Source organism: Amphibalanus amphitrite, unplaced genomic scaffold (assembly GCF_019059575.1).
Source record: "Amphibalanus amphitrite isolate SeventyFive unplaced genomic scaffold, NRLGWU_Aamphi_draft 000101F_arrow, whole genome shotgun sequence".
Lineage (NCBI taxonomy): Eukaryota > Metazoa > Arthropoda > Thecostraca > Balanomorpha > Balanidae > Amphibalanus > Amphibalanus amphitrite.
The window spans coordinates 422,031-443,008 of record NW_024881596.1 but is presented as its reverse complement, the minus strand read 5'-3'; the positions used below and the strand labels follow the sequence as shown (position 1 = coordinate 443,008).

General features: G+C 50.2%; 2 protein-coding genes across 3 annotated transcripts in view; both read left to right on the top strand.

Annotated features, from left to right (window-relative positions):
- The first annotated feature begins 1,380 nt into the window (after positions 1–1,380).
- On the top strand, positions 1,381–11,641 carry LOC122380609. Of its 2 annotated transcripts, none has more exons than XM_043363911.1 (3): positions 1,381–1,741; positions 10,089–10,207; positions 10,479–11,641. In XM_043363911.1, the coding sequence occupies exons 1-3, from the start codon at positions 1,570–1,572 to the stop codon at positions 10,659–10,661; spliced, it is 474 nt and encodes a 157-aa protein (XP_043219846.1). In that variant the 5' UTR covers positions 1,381–1,569; the 3' UTR covers positions 10,662–11,641. The 2 variants fall into 2 exon arrangements, with proteins under 2 accessions (XP_043219846.1, XP_043219847.1); XM_043363912.1 differs by lacking the exon at positions 1,381–1,741 and adding an exon at positions 7,438–7,533.
- A 238-nt stretch (positions 11,642–11,879) lies between these two features.
- Positions 11,880–20,978, top strand: part of LOC122380590 — a 28,173-nt gene continuing 19,074 nt past the window's right edge. Inside the window, exons 1-5 of the mRNA XM_043363871.1 lie at positions 11,880–12,401; positions 14,347–14,931; positions 16,159–16,327; positions 16,507–16,701; positions 17,285–17,529. Of these exons, the coding sequence (XP_043219806.1) occupies positions 12,365–12,401; positions 14,347–14,931; positions 16,159–16,327; positions 16,507–16,701; positions 17,285–17,529 (1,231 nt within the window). The 5' untranslated portion in view covers positions 11,880–12,364. The remainder of the gene's footprint in view (positions 12,402–14,346; positions 14,932–16,158; positions 16,328–16,506; positions 16,702–17,284; positions 17,530–20,978) is intronic.

The window sequence follows — 20,978 nt, the reverse complement described above, 5'->3', positions numbered from 1 at the left end:
AAAGGTTTTTGGCCAATAACTCCGTACAGGAACAAGATACAGACGCGTGGATGGTCTCATTGTGTTCAGCTCGTCAAGACGCATCGAATGATATACATGATGACCTCGAGGTCACGTGACCTGAGGTCAACCTTTGACCTTGACCTTTCGAGGTCAACTTATATATCATTCGATGCGGATTGACGAGAGGATCACGATGATGCCCTTAGTTTGTTCCTATCTTGACTAATTCGAAAGTTATTCGAGAAAAACTCTCTCCATATTTAGCGCCGCCATTTTGACTTTTTCGACCCCTGTGACGTCATCTTTGACCTGACCTGAAAATGACCTTAGTAAAAATTGTAGATCTTGACCGTGCGTATCCGATGCCGTTTACCGCTTGTCGCTATCTTGCTTCGTTCTCGAGATCTCAGGGGGGGGGGGCGGTCATCCGCCCCCCCCCGTCGGTACTAAGTTGGCGCAGACCCCCGTCGGTGCGCGGGTTAAGAGGACCGGCGATTGGAAGATATCTTGTCACTGTCGATCGGTTGCGAGAGGACTAGTATTGGTCGGTGAGTTGTTTCAATGCTGTAGAAAATGCTGTGACATTTCGGAGGACCTGCAATCGCCGTTACTAATGGCAATCATAATTGACGATTGATGACGATTGCTTTCACGCCGCGTTCGAACTACATGTAGAAGCCGAGTTCTGAATATTCAGCAGCAGGAGCAAGCTGTGGGTAACTATGCTAAGTATGTACAACTTCCGATGTTCCAACCGACCATGCAGAACATCGAGCACCATTCCCAGGAGAGGAGAGGTATGTAAGTACATTGCTGAGTCCCCAATGCAAATCAAGGTTCAAAAAGTGGATCGGAAGGTGGCTTCAGTTCATAATTGCTATGAGTTGTTCTGTGATCGGACAGGCATTGGGTGTGATCGGGAGACAAGCATTTGTATCGCGGGGGAAGATGTAACGCTGTCGTTGTTATTGTTATTGCTGTTATTGTTGTTGTTGTTGTTGTCTGGCCATGAGCGGGAGTCGCCGAGTGCCGTTCCACGGCCCATGGACACTGGGCAGCGGGTGTGAATGGTGCACTGTTTCGCCGCGGGCGAGGGAGGAGGGGTGCCGTGCCGCGCCAGTAGCCCGGGGGCACGGGGAGCCGGTCGCTCATCCCGTCCCGCTCACGGCAACTCGTCAGGCCTTGGTAGAGCGCCTCGGGGCGTACGGACCGGCAATTACGAGCGTCTGAGGCTGACGGACAGACGGGCCGACACACAGACACACACACACCGACACCGGCAGACAGACAGACAGACAGACAGACAGACAGACAGACAGACAGACAGACAGACAGACAGACAGACAGACAGACAGACAGACAGACAGACAGACAGACAGACAGAGCGGGCAGTCAGAGAGACGGCGCGCCCACCGCGGCCGCTGACGGCACCGCCACACGCCAGCCGGCCAGTCACGTGACCCGACAGTGGACGGGCGGCACGGGTCACGTGACGGACGGCGCGGCGGCGGTCGGCGGTCGGCGGACGACCGGCCGCTGGCAGTCGTCCCGCGTGCGGCGCTCGGGATGTATAAGAGCGCAGGTGCCGCCGCCCTGTCACAGAGCTCGATTAGACCCACCATGTCGCCCCGTCAGTGCCCGCTGCCTCTGCCGATGGTGCCGGTGGTGCTCCTCTTGGTGACGGTCGCCGTCCGCTGCCCGACGGCGCTCGCCATGCCGACCAATGAAGTGCTCGACGGTAAGTCGGACGCGACGTGGGTTGAGTCGTGTACGGGTGGAGCTGATTGATGCATGTATCCTGATATGATATGCATGCATGATATTAGTTAATTATGTTGTTCACTACCTATGATAAGACCTAAACCCTATTGCTTCATGATGCTCTGTATCAAAGCAGAGAGGCGCCGACGGCTAGCTGGCTGACAAAACGGATCGTCTCAGTTTACCGACTTTCAAGTCCAGTTCCGTCGCTTATCCCCAGTTTTTGGAAGGCACACCTGCCGTGTTAATTCGAACCCTTTTCCCAACAAGTTCATTTTTGTTGGGTGTGTTTACACCTCTCCGTTGTTAAACTTGCACTTTTTGTGCTCTTAATTCTTGTGACAAACAAGACGGTCACGAAGGGCTGGAATTCCACCAAACCGTGCTGACTGAAGCGGCTTAAAACGCCGCCGTCTGCCCATCCGTCTGTCCTGTCCAGTCGTCTGGGACACTTTGCTGGGCACTGCTTCTCGAGTATACTAACATGTCAGCAGAATCGCCATTGTGGCATCCATGTGGACAGTTGTAGTGGTCACTGGTCATTGGTCAATGGTCAAGAAATACCGGCACGGACTTGAGATCATGATCGTGTTCATTGAAGTGGCCAGTAGTCAGTAGCCAGCTAGTCGTTGGTAACCAATGATCAGTGATCGATGGCTAATGGCCAGTGATCAGGGACCATAGTTGGTGTACTGATAGGTAAATTATCTTTGCCTAGTGACTTATGATATACCTAACCGACCAAAAATAATTAACCAGCGATCAGTGAACAAGTCTGCAACAAATAATCATTTTCCAATACGGCTATTGAACACCAACCAGTGGCCAATAGTCAGCGATTGACGCGAGTGACCAGTGACCGCTAATTATTAGTAATTGAGGAGTAGCCACTGTCCCACACGGCCTGCAGCTGCGCTGCCAGCGTCGGGTACGGGACGCGCCGTCAGAGTAAAGTTGGCCAGGAATTCATGCCTGGCTGGCAGTAAACACACGGGACCACGCCGACAGTCGGGACACTACCCGAGGTCACGGACCATGCCGGCACTTAAGACAGGGTCTATGGCGGTGCACTGGCCATCGGCATAAACTCCACTGTACCGCCACGTCGTGGCAGCGCTAGGCGTCACGATATAAACGGGCAAAAGCATGTGCCACAACTCAGAGACATTTGCTGCTCTGTCGTCTAGATGCCTGGCTGTGGCACGACACACGTTATGCCCACATCTCACTACTTTATCCTTTTCATTTCCATAACTTTTCTAGCTTCTATCCTTTTCAACACATCATCACATACAATAAGTTCATTCAGAATAACACCGTTTAAACACCAACATCCTTCAGCTGTCGGTTTTTCTGCAACTCATGAATGCCACCAGTCAGACTCGTTCATTGTTCAACTCATCCTCACACCCTCCCGCACTACAAGAAGCCGGCTTATCCCCGCGACATAGTTGTTTGTTTTCATTCCGGCCGGTTGCTAGTACGCCTGCAGAGCCATCCGCGGCGCTATTCAGCCACCACAGCTCATCGCGCAATAATCAGCATAAGCTGGGCGATATCCCAGTGTGGGCAGGGTGCGGTATGTTGTCTATGATAACGGTCTGATGACATTTAGTCGGCGGGACGACGTCACCGCGCCCGTGCACCGTCTGTGTCTCTGTCTGTCGACGGTGCACGAAGTATAGCTGTCTGTCGTTCGGCCTTGTCGATGAACGCCTGTCTCTGGGCCGTCAAGTCTCCAGTTTTGATCCTCCAGCGGGATCCCAGCCGCGATTCATGGCCATTATGTCGCTAAGAGACGCGACTTACCCATGATTGGCATTCACGATGTCTGGGAAGCACCGCCTGGGGCCGTTTTTACTAGTGCAAGATGGGAAATCGCGAAATGAGGTAGCTAGTTCTGTGTTCGGTTATCGGTTTTTATGAAATGATTGAAAAGTAACGGCAATGTTTCATGAGCGTGATAGCATCGTCGGTGTTCAAATTGAACGATTGCGGTGATAAAGTCCACACATTCAGGTTTGTGTGATAAAAACTGCGATGTTTATATCCTCCTGACATACTTTCAGGAGATTAACTATCAAATCTCAGAAATACTTCGACTTCATTTCAATCTTTCTCAGGCTATTCAAGGAAAACCGCTTGCCAATAAAGGTCTTGTGACATCATTTTCATCCCAAGGTCACCTTTGAATATCCATCGCAGTTTGATGATATAAAAAGTTATTCTCCTTTACTTGTCGCGTTCCCTCGCTTCACCTCAGATAGATAACTCTTCTCCTCTCCCGCAATGTGGCCCCATGTTCTCAAAATCGACATTAGCCCCGCACCTGCTCCTACGTCACGAGCTCAACCTGGATCAGTTTGGTACGGCCCCATCGGCCTCCCACGTGGTTGTCAACTATACATCGGGGTCTTTGCCACTGATACGTGCTCACGTTTACATAGTCAGCCGGATGCTGACGGCGCCGGCGGCCCGGGAAACTCGTGTCACCAAGCGCACGTTTTGCTGGTTCTCTGGCTCAATCGGTTGGCCGCCGGCTATTGAATATCTTTAGCATGGGCCGAGCTGTTCGGGAGGGTCAGACTGGACAGGTCAGAGGGGTCGGGTCAGATTCAACGAGTGGTAGGGGCTGGGTCAGAGAGGATGGGTACGGGTCGGGTAAGGTCAGACAGTAAGGTTATACGGGTCGGGTAAAAAAAAGAGGTGCCATATAAACTGTGTAGGGCAAGAGGGTCTAAAAAAGTGAGAGACAAAAGGTAATAAGAGTTTGCAAGCAGGTCAAATTTGAGCCGACTCAAACAGGCTGTCAGGTGTGTGATGGATAGATTTTCGCAGCCGTTGCAAAGGAAGGACTTACGCTGCTGTGGCTCACGCCTCACGCCGAACTACGGGACAGCCCGTGCTCGAGTGGCGTTTGAACGCTTGCCGCCTCAGTCGGCCGGCTGGCGTGCGGTGGGGGAATTTGGCCGTGTGATTTGATTTGGGATCCTGACGTCAGTCGGATATTGAGCTGGGCGTATTCCGTCTGACTGGCCCATCGCCAACTGATTCACGGCGGCACCGCCGGGCCGCAGCTGGCTGTCTGCCGGATTTGTTTCTTTTACGATGTTGCATGATTGCAGCCCGTGCCACGCAGGCGAGTCACGCCTTATCGCTAAAGATGCCGTGCGCGTAACGGCTTGGGCGGATGTGACGCGGACGGTGTTATTGACAAAGCTTATCGCAGAATGATCATCAGTAGACTGATGTCTGCTGCTTTGGTAAATCACAATCGGTGCGGTGCTTATAGTCAGCGTAAAACATCTAACTACCTGCACCAAGGGAAATGTGTTGTCAGATGAAGGTCTCATGTGTAGTATATTTGGTCATCCCGCTACTTAAAAGCCAAGGTCAGACCTATCAGGCTTAACGGAAACTTAGTGTTACTATTTTTAGCTTGGCAAGGAGTTTAATGAATGCTACCATGGAGTGTGGGCCTGGGGCCATATGTCACGTTCACGGCTTCAAGTCTGTGATTGGGGAGAAGATGACACTGACGCAACGAAGCCACCTGGAAAGAATAATTTATTGAAACAGTAGGCTGGTGCAACGTTTATGAATGCAATCATCATGCACTATGCCGCCTCATTAAGGCGAATTGCCGGCTACCGGCGTCGTTCGGCCACGATGATGTTTGAGACGGCCGTGCTTGACCTTTTCAGAAGCCGGTACTTACACCGCTTTCAGTCCGTCCATTAGTCGATCAAAGTGGTCGTATCGTCGCTGCACCGGCTGCCGGGGCTCGTCGCCGCCCTGCCGTACCTGCCGGCCGCACTTAGCAGGCGTTAACTGGCTCGTGCATCGGTCGGGCCCACGTCGGCTCACGATTCTGAGCGGTAGATCGTTCACGACGTGTCTGGGCGGCCCTCAGGTCGGGCACGACGTGTCAGGGACGCAAGCCGCGCCAGACAGGGCCTGATGGAAGTGAGCAATTATCAGCGCGATGGATGGACGTCAGCACCAGTGGCATTTGTAACGTCATTGTATATCAGTCAGTGTCAGAAGGGTTGAACGGGAGAGGAAAGCACTTTGAGCTGATGAAACTGCTCGGCATTTCGTAGATACGTTTGCTTATTATCTGAATGTTAAATCATCTCACGCAGAGGTCATTATGCATTATGCAGCCCGTTCCCGGTATTTGTTTTCCAAGTTATAAGAATTCACATTGTTTCGCTTGGACCATTCGGTAATGATGTCATTCGATGACATAAATCGGTAACACCAGTCTGAAAAGCAACTGATGATGAACTGATCGAAATCCGTTGCTGGAACCCATGCTTACTCAAATAATCGATACCTCCCCGAGCTGTTTCTCTTTCATCTGTTTGAACTGTAAATAGCTGCCCGCTCAGTCTCCATTTGTCGGTACAGAGATCTGCAGCTGCGGATCCCTGTACATAACCTATAGCTGCGATCTCTAACTCTGTTGACCAACACGGAAGTCACTTTGCTGACCAGATGCCCATAGCATGCCCCTCTGAGCTGGGTGCCTCGGCACGATTTGTTCTCCGGGAGTGAGGCCCGTGCCATCTCTGCACCATCAGCTGATCGGTCGAGGTCCCCGCAGCACGACTCTTAGCCCAGACGATGTTCTGGACGATGGTGCGTGCTGTTGGATGCTGCTGCAACATGGGACTGACTACGGACACACTCACGCTGCATATACTATATTGGTGAAGCTAAATTGGTTACTGAGAAGCATAGCCGCGTAATGAATTATGACTATCAATATCGTTTTGTTTATGGTGTATAGATTCTCAGTTCTCTAAAAAAAATCATCGAACCTATGCGACATGCCTGAATAATGCAAAAAAAAAAATTGCGCGGTTTTGATGCTATTTTTACGTTTGACCCAGCTGTTTCCGACAATTCAACTGTCTTTTTCCTGTACACTGTACAGATCATTTAAAAATAGAAACAGCTATGCACTGTGCACGCTGCACCGTCCGACCAGTGCACTGTTTGAAAGCTTCGAGCCACCCATGCCTCCCAAACGTCCGGCGAGCCTTCACTAGATCCGCATCGATACGGCGACTGGACCGTTTTTCACGTGAAATGAGCTGAGCCCAGGATCGGTTTACGTTGGGCGCACGTCCCGGCCGGGTTCCCTGGAATTCCGGACCGCAGTGGTAGAGTGCCGGAAGGGGCCGGGGAGAGGGAGGATGAAGAGCAGAGCGGTCCAGCCGGCCAGCTCAGATGCCAGTCCCGATAGGCGGACCGCCCGAATAATCCTCCGGAGATCGGACTGGCTGGGCCGCCCGGCCGGAGGACGAGGTTTCGGGAACGCAGGCGGGGGTAGGCCGGCCGGCTAATTCATAAATCAGGACACTCATCTGTGTGTTGGTATGAGACCCAATTACGAGCTGGGTAGTGAGAAGGTCGTAACTTTTCGTCATGTTTTTATTAGGCGGCAATTCAAAATTCAAATGCTTCCAAGACCTGAGCCATCAATTAGTCGTGTGCCATCGTGAATGCAATCAGATCGTTGCGCCTCAATCAAAATCATCTGAAAATACTTTAGTACTACTAAAAGTGCACTAAAACGAGTTCCAGGACAAGTCTTTGTTGTATGTTTGATGAAGTAATCAAATTTGTTAAGCTTCAATGAACGCAGGGCTGGTCACTTGCGGTTGCCCTCTTCTATGAATGCCCACAATCTCATTATTGGAAATATGCTTGCAATAAATCAAGAGGCCTGTTCAGGAAGAGGAAAACCCCCACCGCAAAGTATGTCACAACGCGTACTGTGCAGCCATGGAACCGCCTGCTGCATCTCGCTTGTCATTGGCGTCTCACTTAGTCGTTTACATGTGCTGTCGCCACTCCTGTGCGCGAGCCCTGCAACTGGTTATTAACACGCTCTCAGCATGTTTATGTTTGGTCCACACCACATGCCTTCGTGCCGCTCGAGCGAAGCCGCTAGCGACGCCTGTGGACTCGAGTGACGCCTTTGAACACTCCTCCTCTAGCCAGTGTGGTGTGGTGTGGGCACAAGGTGCCCCAGGGACCGGCGGACTAGACAGGGGTACGTCGGTCGCACCGTGCCCCCTGTCGGCCCTGACCCGGCGGCGCGGGCGACAGACAGACAGACTACACCTGCGCGGCTGATACGGTGGTCGCGTCGTGTCGATGGCGGCGAACGGCGCTCCCTATATCGAGCCGGTGTCTCGGCTTCCGCCACAGTCGTATATACGCCGGCTGGTCGCTGAATAACAAATGCAGCATCACAAGTCAGTGTCGGCGGAAAACAGCCAGAGGTGCCTGATTTGGCCGATTGTAGTGAGCAGTGTTCCGAGGCTTCATATGGCGTGGGTGCGGAAGGATAACCGATTCAGCTGCCTGCTGGTCTGTCGGCTAACATGTTTATCTCGGTCTGAACTTCTCACTGGAAGTTGATTCACGTCAGTCTCCAATGACACCGTCCTCAAGCACTCCTATGTTTTCCCTCGACTAAAACGTTTCTTTAACTGACGATTGTACTTTTTAACACACTATCAGGAATGTGCCACTTTTACAATCCCCGTGTTAACACCTGCAAAATGGTCCAAAACTATCAGATGGAAAATCCCTGTCGACCGTTTGCTTTACACCCACGACAGTCCACTTTGACACATCAATCTCCTATGACCCCGTCCTAACCGAGCACTCATCTTTGGAGCTATGCATCGCTGTCCTGAAAGAAACGTCACTGAAGCAGCCGGCCAGCTGTCTGCTGCCCCAGGGCCACGTCAGACGGCAGCTGATGTAAGACAGAGTCGGACTGTGACCCACCTGCAGTTGATGCTGCTGTCATTCAGTTCATTCTGCTGCTGCTGACGTCACAGCCGCTGATACTGTCCCTTCCGGTAGACACTAGACACTAGACAGTCAATGGATATGTAATTGTAGACGGTTGAAAATGGATAGGACACATGTTCGGGCCTTTCCAGACTATACCCGAGCAGCCGAGCAGTGATGGTGGTCGTTCAACTATACCATACACGCCACTACCTCCATACTCATTAGGGGCACGGGCCACGGTTGGCCTGCACGGTTTTCATTGAATTGTATCGATGAAATTATTGTTGCTACTATTTTCGAATAACTATTGCTCGATTTATATTCCGCCAATGAAGATGAATATTTTACAAAAGTTGCAGAAATGCTTTACTTTTACATTGATGCTGTCGTTGAGAATGGGTCTTTCATATACAGGCACAAGGGGCCACTCATGATGTGCCCAGGGGAGTGGCATACAAGCTCTCCAGGCAATGATAAACAATGAAAACATGCGACATTGCGCTACTGGGTACTACAACCACGTCATGTGCTCAGAGTCTGGAGTCCAACACGCTTACCTCAACCCCACCGCCGGCTTTCATCCTACATTGTTACCCTGAATATCATCAGTGTTTACCTGAGATGGGAGCGTGCTTTGCGGATGACTCGAGCAATTTGAGAGGGTGACATGCATGGAAATGTGCATCCCAGAAACATACCATCGGGATGAGATCTGCTTAGACACATGCAATTACCTTTGCTCCTCATTTCATTTCTTTTTTTTGTGGATTGGTGTGATGCGTGGTTTTGGAAGATCCGCCTGGCATAACAAAGGCATACGATTCTGTGACGTCAACAGTCTGGCTCATAGCTAGCTCTTATCGCTAGGTGCAACCTCAGCTGTTGCTAGAGACGGACTGCCGTCAACGTAAAGCCAACTTGGAGCCAACTTAGCAGGCACGAAATAATCGCATGCGGCAGAACAATCGTTTTTATTCTATCCGTGACCGCAGACGCCATAAAATAAACATCATTTGACTGGCGCAACCCGTGCATCACGATTCGCATGCACCCATGCGCCTCACAGCATACAGTATACTGCCTGATGAAATGTTGCTTCGTATTGACCTACTTTGATGGCAGGTGCTTCCATTCCCTGAATCTAAATCTCAGTCTCGCAACCCGTATTACATGTCGTGAGAAGATCGCGTTGGAGTATCATAGATTATTACCGATCTGCTTTGTATTCGCTGGCTGCTAAGGCCCGTCGATTTGGACGATATGGTTTTATCTCGCTCTCTCCTTTCAGCTTACTTCTCTCTCTTTCTCTCTCTCTCTCTCTCTCTCTCTCTCTCTCTCTCTCTCTCTCTCTCTCTCTCTCTCTCTCTCTCTCTCTCTCTCTCTCTCTCCTTCTCCCCCTCTCCAGCCCTCCTCCCCATACATATTCTTGACCTCTCACCCCTCTGACCGGATATTTTTGTGCTGTTTATCGACACTCACGAAAGATCTCTCTTTCCTTGCAGACCGGGTGCTGTTCTCAAAGCTGCAGACCTGTTACATCGCCAGTGGGATGGATGACCTGGACCCCAGCGTCACCCCGGACACCATGCCTAGTGTCGAGCAGCGCAGCGACATTCTTCAGGTGAGAAACGCTCTCGGAGGATGGTGAAGGCGGGCGAGAGAGCTCAGGCGGTGAGGCTTAGACTGCCTCTTCAGTATGACGTGATTACATGAATGTTGTGTCTAAATGTGAGATATGAGTTGCAAGATAACTTATCTGTCGGTTTTACTCGTTACTCTGCTTGGTCGAGATCGCAACTTGCCAGTCCCGTCAGTTGTATCGCCCTGGTTAGTTACATCTGACACCAAGGCCAGTTTGAGGCGCTGACCTCATCGCTGTTTCACCTTTCCAGTCGTTCCTGGACTGCTGCTCGAAGCAGGACTTTCCGGCCATCGAGGCTCTGGAGGCGCGCAAACAAAAGTCAAATGGCGAGGAGGTCTCGTCGCTGCTGAAGGAGCTCCAGAGCACCATCCAGGCGGTCTACAAGAAGTACCTGATGGGCAGCAGTGTCGGTCTGACCGTGCCCGGATCGTAGGAAGGCGCACAGAGGGGCTCTCAGGGAGACTGGCGCCGGCTGTGTCGGCTGCCTTCAGATGTCGGAGGGGCAAGAGGCAGACGTTAGGGGACAAATAGCGGTCGCCTGGTGGTGCGAGTGGTGTGAGGCTGAGAGGGCGAGTGGCGGAGCCCGGAAAAGGCGAGCGGTGACCGCTGGATTGATTAGTGGCGTGGAACTGGTATGAGCGAGTGATGATGCGCCATTGGAGTACTTTGCCTACCCCTACTGAAGTGACGGGGCAAGGAAAACGCAGTGTGAGGTTCACGGCCACTCCTCTCGCCAAGAGACCGTGCAAAAGGTGACTTTGGGCCGGGCCAGATGCGGCAAGGGCTCACAGAAGGACCAGAGTAAGTCGCTGTTTCTGGAACAGCCCGGGATAGTCTGATAGTGCCGGCGGATTTAACTCGTCACCGTCCTATCTTCGCCTGGCGCGCCTAGCAACTGCGGTGTGTGACGTACACCCAAACAATGTGATCTTAGTGTGAGAGCGCTGCACGAGTGATGTGTGTAGGTAAAACTCCGAGCAGGAAGGTCACGAGCGTCCCAGCCTTGCTTGGTGGGTGGCTGGCTGTGCAGCGATATGTTGAGCTTTGTGTGGCGTGATGACAACAAACAGTATTTATGAATATGTAACATATGCCACTTAGTTATAGACAATGTGCTAGCAATGCCTAATCAGAAACGTGTGGGTAGATGCATCGATAGTCATGCTGTCAACTGAATAGGTTATATGAGTTGGAGCTACAACCCAACGTTAACTTGGGTATGGGTATGCTTTTTCGTTAGAAAGAAATGCCGCTTGATATTGTTTGCAAAATTAAGCGTCGTTGGCTTATGCGTTTCTTATGCTCCGACAGTCGACCTGCCTGTAATTGTGAGACGTGTTGGTGCTTTTCAGCCCGTTCGAACCGAACGTGACTGATTAATGATTGTGCCTTGTCATGCAATAAAATATAAATCGAGAGGCATTGTTTTCAGATATTTTGGAGATTATCAGTATGAACAGTCACTACATTAACGCTTATTGCATATCTTTATTTTATATTCCTACAGCAATTACAAAGTTTTTTCATTTACCATTCATTCATTCATTCATTCATTCATTCATTCATTCATTCGTTTACTCCATAAAAAACATCCATGTAAGTGGAAGAAGGGCTTTCATCTGACCACGAGATATTGCGATTTTTCCATTTCATTCAAACATCGGCAAATTCGGCGACTCTTGCGCTCTTGCGTCATTTTAGATCGATATTAAATCGTGTGCAATTTAATTACGCGGAACTCTTTACTGCTTGCTTCTTCGAGGCTCCAGCCACCCCTTACCTTACTTTAGTTTAGTAAAAGTGAAATTGCTTAGATTTGCATTTGGCTGCCCAATTTATTTCAGTGTGGTCCAGCTTTGAATCGATGTAAGATAAATCACGTATTGGGTGCAAAACGTTGACTCTAAGAAAACCTTTTGGTGAATAATGTCTCGTTTTCTTGGTATCAGTGTCGAGGGAGAAAACAAAATGCTAGGGTACATAACGCTACGCCGGTATTTATAACAGCTTCATTGTACAAAAAGTACATCTTATATTATAAAGGCATCTTATAAGGGCAACATGAATGGAGGATAACCAGAGACGTGTCAACGCTGCTGTAAACCGTCAGGCGCCCGGGACAAAACCAACCATCCCATGGAGCATCATGGCTCGGAAGGAGCTAACCAGGCAGGTCAGTTCTCCATTGCACCAGTTACCACCACACTTGCTACCACACTGTATTATACAGAGGCCCCTGTCGCATCACTATAGAAGCCCATTACTTCACATAGCATGCTGCACGAAGCGAATATTAGCGCTCTCTTCACGCCATTGCCGATCGCAAGCCAACGTTTCCGTGGTCATTGATGCCTCTATTTCCTCAGCCTCAAATGGCATCACAAAGTAATCAATCACTTGGTCATGAGCTAAGTGATGAATGCATTTGCAATGCATAAATCGAGTGTTTCTATAATGTATTTCTTAGGGAAAGACCCTCATGATAACAGGAGTAAAGTCAACGGCATCAGGAGCGCACCTGTTGTGGGCCTGTGGCTGATCTGACTGGTATATTTTGTTTGCGCCATATTTCGTAGAATAAGCCTGCAGTTCTGGTAGCCTTGGGTCTGATTGGTAGTCGATTCGGCACTTTGCAGCCCAATGAATTCTGGCGAATACATTTGCATCTGGCCTTGCACAAACGGAAAGTGCGCCCTAGGGCCATACTACTGGAGACTGCCGTGCATGTGTTGAAAATAATGTTCATGGGAGAAGCTCATATAACCTCCAGGTGCTTTGAGATTTGAACTGTGAGAACCATTGCCAGATATAAGCTGGCGCTAAAGCACATCAAATGCATTAAGTGGCAATCATGCGGCAACAGCAGCATAACGATTCAGGGCCAGAGAAAGCTTTGAAATGCCCCCTCGTATAATTTAATGCCTGTCTGTTACATAAACTTACGATGTTAAGCGTAAACCACTGATTGATATATTCAGCCGAGGGTTTAAACAACAAACAGAGACGACTAAAATTCATTCGACGTCTCTATAAGAATAGCTTTATTCGATGTCATAGAAATAAAGGCCAAGCATGGCAATTTTAGGGACCTGATGCTTGCCAATTTTCACTCACTATGAACGTAACTCTGTAATAAACTGTAATCATGAGGCAGCAAGTTGTACACCATGCATTTTTTCTGAGCTCGGCCTCTTTCGGCTCATTTGCTGATGAGTGGTTTGCGTTTTACTAGAATCAGTTCGTAAAGGTTTTCACAGTCACGGTTGAAGTAATGCTTAGCTTCCGGACACCGGGCCGCTATTTATACGTGCGAGGTGTCATGACGTTTACAAAGGGCGAGTTGCAAAAAGACTCTTTCAACCACCCTTTTAAAGAAATAGCATACAGGCTTCAAATGCCAGAACTATAGGCCAGAGCAGGGAATCGGAGAAAACTTTACGGCTGCGTTTTTTTCTACACCTTTTTAGGCGCAATTTCAAAAATTTAAAGACCAAATTCAAAAAGTTTACATTCAAAATGCACGTGAACGTTTTGAATTTGGTCTTTAACTTTTTGAAATTGCGCCTAAAATGCTGTAGTCTTTGAGAAGAAATAGGCATCGAGTCTCTGTTGCTGAGCAGTTTGAGTTTGGGCGGTGCCCCATGGTCATTGTACCCCGCAGGTGAATATGGAAATGCAGGCTCTAATCGTATACGACGCTGCTGCTTGCAAGCACATACATTGCTTAATTAGTCTGCACAGGTGGTCATTAGCGTTAACGCGAGCGTCTCACGGGTCTGTTCTGTAGAGACGCCGAGTAAAGAACTCGGCGGCTCGCGTACTGGATACGTTCCTGGCCAGGAGTTGAAGTCACCGGTCACCACTCCTCGCTTACCCCCCTAGTAGTCACGTAGTCTACTTCGAGCGTCTCCTTCGTCTAATCAAGTCATGTGCTCCTTTATTTTCCGTATTTCTTACAAGCATCTTTGTGCTGAACTCTTCTTACACCCAAAATTACAGGCATCTATCTAAACACATGTGTGGCAATCGTGTCCAATTCGTCTTCATCAGTCTTCATCAGTTTAATCAGCTGTCTTCCCCAACTATCGTCTTATGAACAATCATTTTTTCGTCGACAGACGACGGACTTCACTCGGTCTCAGCGGCGGACATTGGACCAGGGACCAGCTCGACGCCAGGGCCGGAGACTGTCTCGGTGCCTGTCTCGGCGCCTGTCTCGGCGCCTACCCTAGCTTCAGGCTCAGAACCACAGGCAATTCCTGGAACAGCTACTGAGTTAGCTCCTGAGTCAGACCAGGGCTCAACGTCAGAGTCAGTTGCCGGATCGCCTCCAGCGGCAGGCTCGGAATCAGCTCCTGATGCAGTTTCTGGTTCAGTTGCCGGCTCGCCTCCCGTGTCAGCTCTTGGCTCATCACCCGCTTCAGCTCCAGGTTCCATTCATTTCTCGGCCCATGTCTCAGCTCTGGACCCAGTCCCTGTGTCAGCCTCTGCCTCGGCCCCTGTCCCAGCCTCTGCCTCAGCCCCCGGCTCCGGCCCCGTGTCTGCCCCGACGACCCGGGCTGGGTCAGCGACCCGACAGACCTCAGTCGGCACCTGTGACCTCCAGAAGGAGGGCTACGGCGTCATCACGGCAGCCGTGTTCCTGACGTCCACCTCCGTGGGCGCCAACCTGCTGAACGTGCCGCAGGGCATGGCGTTCCTCGGTGAGTCCTACTACTCGAAGGCGCAGACGAGACTTAAAAATTAGGCAGCCACAATACACATGCTTGCATGTGTATTGTAAGTAAACCTATGTAGTTAGCATTGCATGCATTGGTACTCTTTTGCGGCCGTTTTGTCTGCTCATCTACGGGCGCTAAACGTCTGTGTTGACGCTAGCATTTGTTAGGTAATAGGTAATAGGTAGGTACATTGTATACAATGTACATGGAAAATAACACACATGTATTTAGTGGGTCCTATGTCGTACTATTTATAGCTTCAGGGATATACCTGGAAATGATGTAACGAAGAAAGTCATCTTCAATATTTTTACCGCCGTTCCGTGAGAAATTCCGGTCACTGGTGACAAAGGAATATTCCTCAATGCCACAGGCTTTTACCATTCCGATAGAAATATCGACGATATCACCACCACCTCGTGATGAAAGAAGTTAGTTATGCATGATTTGAGCTGGGCGGCAGTATTCTTCATTGAGAATGATTCTCCTTTCCCTCCCCAAGAGGAAGTTACCGTAAATTATGCAAACAGTCGTCGAGGTGCAAATACTCAGGCCCGCTGTTGCTGTGCCTGCGGTTGGGGGCTCGACCGTTTAAGAATTAATGATCACCAGCAGCATGAGATGAAATAGCTTCCGCATAAATAAAAACCGGTCACCGTAATCACGCCCGTCGTGTTTATAGTAGGATTTGATGCATAACGGTGTGGTAAATTAATATGTTCGTTTCCTTGTCTGTGGCTAGGTGCCGGTCCTCGGGATTATCGTGACCCTTCAATGACAAAACACCACCGCAGAATGTCATCGGAGTGCCTCACATAGGCTCCCGGAAAACGGGCGAGAAAACCAAGAACCCATTAACGGACACAAACACAGATATATCCAAATTAACTTTGGAAAGCACTGCTATCACATCGTGCTATCTAATTCAACACGATATTTACTATAAACGCATGATGTATGTAAATGAGTGCAATAGTGTATGCCTAGCTGTGATCCACCATTTGACGTCATTTCTCACCTGAAGCCGACCCGACTGTCCTCAGGCTGACTGGGTCTGCCGATGTTGACTCTTTGCGCCGCCCTCAGGCTGGCTGGGCCCGCCACTGATGACAGTTTGCGAGATGTTCTATATACCTACTCTGCTTTGCGTCGCCCTCAGACTCAAGGCTGGCTAGGTCTGCCGCTGATGGCCCTCTGTGCCGCCCTCAGGCTGGCTGGGTCTGCCGGTGCTGGCCGTGCTGGGCTTCCAGAGCTGGTTCTGCTCACACCTGCTGGCGAGCAGCTGGATGCTGGTCGAGACGCTGGACCCGTCTCTGTCTGGGGTCGTCCACCAGCCATATCCCGTCATGGCCGAGCGAGCACTCGGATACTGGGCCAAGTTAGTAAAATGGGGAGACTCGCCCGAAAGACAGGCATCTACCAAACGGCTGATTTTTTTCCTAACCGCATTTCCTTACGGCCATTGCCAGACACCTAACCTCTCTATGTGCTCACGGACTTTTGATCTGGCTGTCTGGCTACTCACAGACCCCTGACCTCACTGTCCGTACGGCACAGACATCTGATCTCTGTGGCGGTGCTGGCCGTGGACACGCTGAGCAGCGTGATGCTGCTGGTGCTGGCCTCGGACCTGGTGGCCAGCATCGTCCGCTACGTCTTCCCCCCGGCCCAGCCCACCGTCTGCGTCCTGATCCTGCTCATGGCCGCCTTCCTCTGCCCCTTCACGTGGTTCGAGTCGCCGAAAAACTTCTGGTGAGTCATCGTGGGGATGCCTAAATACTTCCAAATGTAGGCAGTCGATGCTGGGTGAACTGACACAGCTGATGTATACGATTTCAGGCTACACAAGACTATTTGAGAAGATTATAATGATTCAATTGAAACTTTCCGTGTTAGTGGACTTTTGCTTGTTTGTATGGGTCCTGTGTGCATTTAAGTTCCCGTTGTATCAGTTGCACACATTGTCGATTTGGCATTAAATGCGGCTCGAATGGGAAACTACAGACTCCTTCAATGCCCGTATGCACGTTTTTATTCTGCCTTCAAGCCGTCAGGTGGCTATAAAAGTACACAACATGGGTGCCGACAGGGAAGGGCAGACAGACATCACATTAGGCTGGTGTATTACATTTCACTACACTGGCATTCATTTATTTGGCTGTCGGGATTCCCACTCTGCCGCCGCGCCGAGGGCTGTATGTTTAATCGTCTAGTTGATACCCTTCCGTGTTGTTGCGCACTGTCTTGTGCACATTGTGGGGATAGTGGGACCAAAGTTTGGTTCCGCCACCTTCCCGTGTAATATCTCAGCGCTATGTTTTTTTCCGGTTGACAGGATGGTGGCCGTGCTGGGTCTGTCCACCTCGATGGCCTCCTGGGTGCTACTGCTGATGAAGCTCTGCGCCGACTTCTGTCACCGTCCGTCGCCTCCCCCACGCATCCCTCCCTCACCCCTGCGGATGCTGGTCGGCATGAGCGGCGTCACCAACTGCTTCAGCTCCGGCGGTGTGCAGCCCACCATCCAGGCAGACATGCGAGACCGGTCTGCCTTCAGTTCGGCACTGGCCGCCGTATTTCTTGGTGAGTGATAACGAAGGCGGGCTGGGCAGGAGTAGGACAGCAACACTGGGCCAGGGTTTTGGCGACAAACGAAGTGACGGTCTGGCCTGCCACCTATCATATATGCTGTCCTAATACGCCTACCTTTCGTATCCACTCGAACACTTGTTACTGGAATGTCCACCTTTCCCCGGAATTTGGAATATGTGTGGATTTGCAGGGTTTCGGGAAGCCTTTCAGGTACGTACCTTCAATGTGCTGAACATCAAAATAAATAGTTGGTCAGCTAGTCACCTAGCCTCGCCGCCCACAATTTCTGAGAAGCGTCTGTCATGTGGACTCAAAGGCATTTCATTTCTCTCCCGATTCAACATCTGATGTCCCTCCAAGCCCTATTTTGGAGTATGTTTACAAACAAAAGAGCCAAAGTGGGGCTGCCTTGGGTTTGACATTCTGCTTTCAATGTAGTGATCTACATATGCCTATCAATATTCGTTCATTTTTATTGGATGACCATTAGCCGGTGGATGCAATGCGATGGGGTCCCGGGAACTGTGACAAGGGGACCAGGAGTGGCCAATGGTCGGTTTCAGGTGCCGCTGAGATCGCGCCGGTAACCTCTCACGTCCGTCCATGGCGACCAAAGGTATAGCACTCACTGGGCGTGGTCCGTGAGTCGAAGTCGTCTGCCAACCGGTCTGTGGATGCCGTGGGAACGTCTCTGTGGCCGCGGCTGCCGGTGGCCGACCCACACTCAATGCCGCCGCGGCATGAGGCACGCTCCGGCATTTTGATCGGCGTGGGCCGGCGGTCCAGCCCCGAGCGGGTCAAAGGCAGCTGCCGGCCGCTGTCGGGCAGACCGGCAGCCAACGGCATTCCACGAATTACCAAACACAAACTGACTGCGAACTAGTGTACGGGGTAGCTCTGCTATACCGTCCCGTGTTCCCCGTGTGTTACCTTTGAACGCTATTTTTCACTGGCGTATGTGGACCAAGTTGTAAGAAACGTGACGCAGCTCAGGGAACGTATCGGAGTGACGCATTACATTTACTGCTGAGTGGTTGTTAGGTCTGTCTGCGAAAGATAAATGATGTTTCGAACGATTCTAAAAATAGTCATCGGTGGAGCTATTCTTTGAAACGTACGTAGACGCGTACGTCAGTAGGTACTCAGTACACACATCTAACGTATTCACATCTCAGTACACACATCCCACATCTAACGAGCGTGACGTGTGCTAGTCCTATTTTATCCCGCGCCCCAGTGGCGGTCTCAGCCAGCTTCGCCCTAGTGGGGGTGGGGGTGGGGGGGTGGGGGGGGGGCATATGCTACCACCCACCTCTAACTTAAAAACTAAGAGGGCTAGAAAGACGTGGTGAAAAGCAGTCGATAACTCTCAATGCGTACGTTTGAAAGTATTTCGGTCATTTTTCATCTTAGAGCAGTATTGGGGTCAGCAGATGTCATCAAAGGTCAAAATTTGCAAATGGTCAATATATTTTTCAGAAAACATGCCGTTATCTCAGGAACTATGGTAGCTAGAAAAACGCATGGAAAAGCAATCGATAGCTTTTGAACTCTTCTTTTGATAAGAACATTATCAAAATTGACCTCAGATCAACGGTTTAGCCTCCAGAGGGCAAAACTCCAAAAATAGCTGTTTTTACGAAAAGTGTTTTTCGACAGTAACTTTCGACTACAAAAAGCCACGACAATTCTATTGCCAGAATCGTGTTCCTCTCGCCGAGACGCGTCGAATGAACCATATGTAATTTGACCTTGAAAGGTCAATTTGAAAATTTGACCTCAGGTCAAGGTCATGACCTGACCGGAAAAGGTCATGTTGCATATCAATCGATGCGTCTCAACAAGATAAACACAATGAGACCATCCCCAGCGTTCTATCTCTTTCCAATCGCGAGTTATTGGCAAAAATCTGTTTGTAGCCTCAAATGACCTCGGATGACCTTTCTAGAGGCTATCAGCAAAAATGACACCTTGGTCATCACGAGTGGTCCAAATAATTGTGATTCTGAAATATTTGGACTGTTACTAGGGGAAGTTGGGGGAACGCCGAATACTTTTTTTCTGACGCCCGTAGCACGCAAGGTAGACAACATAACCGAAGGTTTGTTGTCAATAGTTAAAACACTATTCTTTAGAATTGTGTTTTTCTATTGAAAAACAAATCTGAGTTCCCTGACAATTTGGCAAAAGCTGCCTGAGATCAGTACAACTTGATGCTCTTGAAAACGGCTGGTCCAAATATTCTGATTTTTTCAGGATTTCTAGTGGGCCAGGTGATCTACGTTCTGGTATGGGTCTCCCCTCCGCGGACCATCTGGTGCACGTGCCACGTGACTTTAAAAATTCCCGTGTTAAGCCAATGGGGAAAATGAAAAAATGCGTTCCACGGCAGATTGCTCGAAAACGATCCAAACGACCCCCCATTTTCTTGCAGATCAACCACCATTCGGTGCACTACCCATGGGTATGTCGCAAAGTGGCCGGAAAAGTCCAGAACCACGTGCCACGTGCCGTTGAAAATGACCCTGCACACCGGAAATTGGGACTTTTGGTCATTTCGGCGCACCCATGATGCATACTATGGCGTGGGTGACCAAACAATGGGTGTCATCCGGTCGGCAACTGTTTAAGGTGTCGTCCAGTGGGCCAAAGTGGTAGTTTCAAACTTTTGGGATCCACCACTCTGGGGATTCTTTTTGACAATATACTTACGTTTCTTGGCGCAATGTTCATTCCACCCAGCCGGTCGTCAATGCGTTAGATGACCCAAATGACGATTGACCTGAAGGAAGTTGGGGGCGAGGAACACGCACGTGCCATCCGTTTTTTACTCGGGCGCTTTCATCTAGGAGATTTTTGCAGATACGTCAATGCGTTAGATGACCCAAATGACGATTGACCTGAAGGAAGTTGGGGGCGAGGAACACGCACGTGCCATCCGTTTTTTAATCGGGCGCTTTCATCTAGGAGATTTTTGCAGATATCTTTTTGATTTGTGAAAATGACCAGCCTAGCGGTATGCCAGCCGCTGATAAATTATTATCTTGCTGCGGCCGGGCGCTTATTTGCGGTGTTTGCGTTTGGCGGCTGGCGGGCGACTTTTAGTCGTTTTCGGTTAGCAGTTAGCGTCGGTGCGGTGCGGGCGGTTTTATTTTTTTCGGCGTTTCGGCGTTTTTTTCTGTGTGGTTTGCGGCGGTCGGGTGATTTTTTGCCGTTTGCGTTGGCTTTTCGGGCGTGCGTTTTACACGTTTTGCGGTGTTTACGTTTTGCGGCGGGCGGGCGTTTTGTGTTTTTTGCGGTGTTTGTCTTTGGCGGCGGGCGGGCGGGCGGGCGGGCGATGCGGGCGGTTTTCTTCTTTTTTTTTGCGTCGTTTGCGGTGTTAAATTTGTTTGCGGTTGGCGGGCGGTTTTATTGTTTTGCGGCGTTTTTGCGTTTTTTAT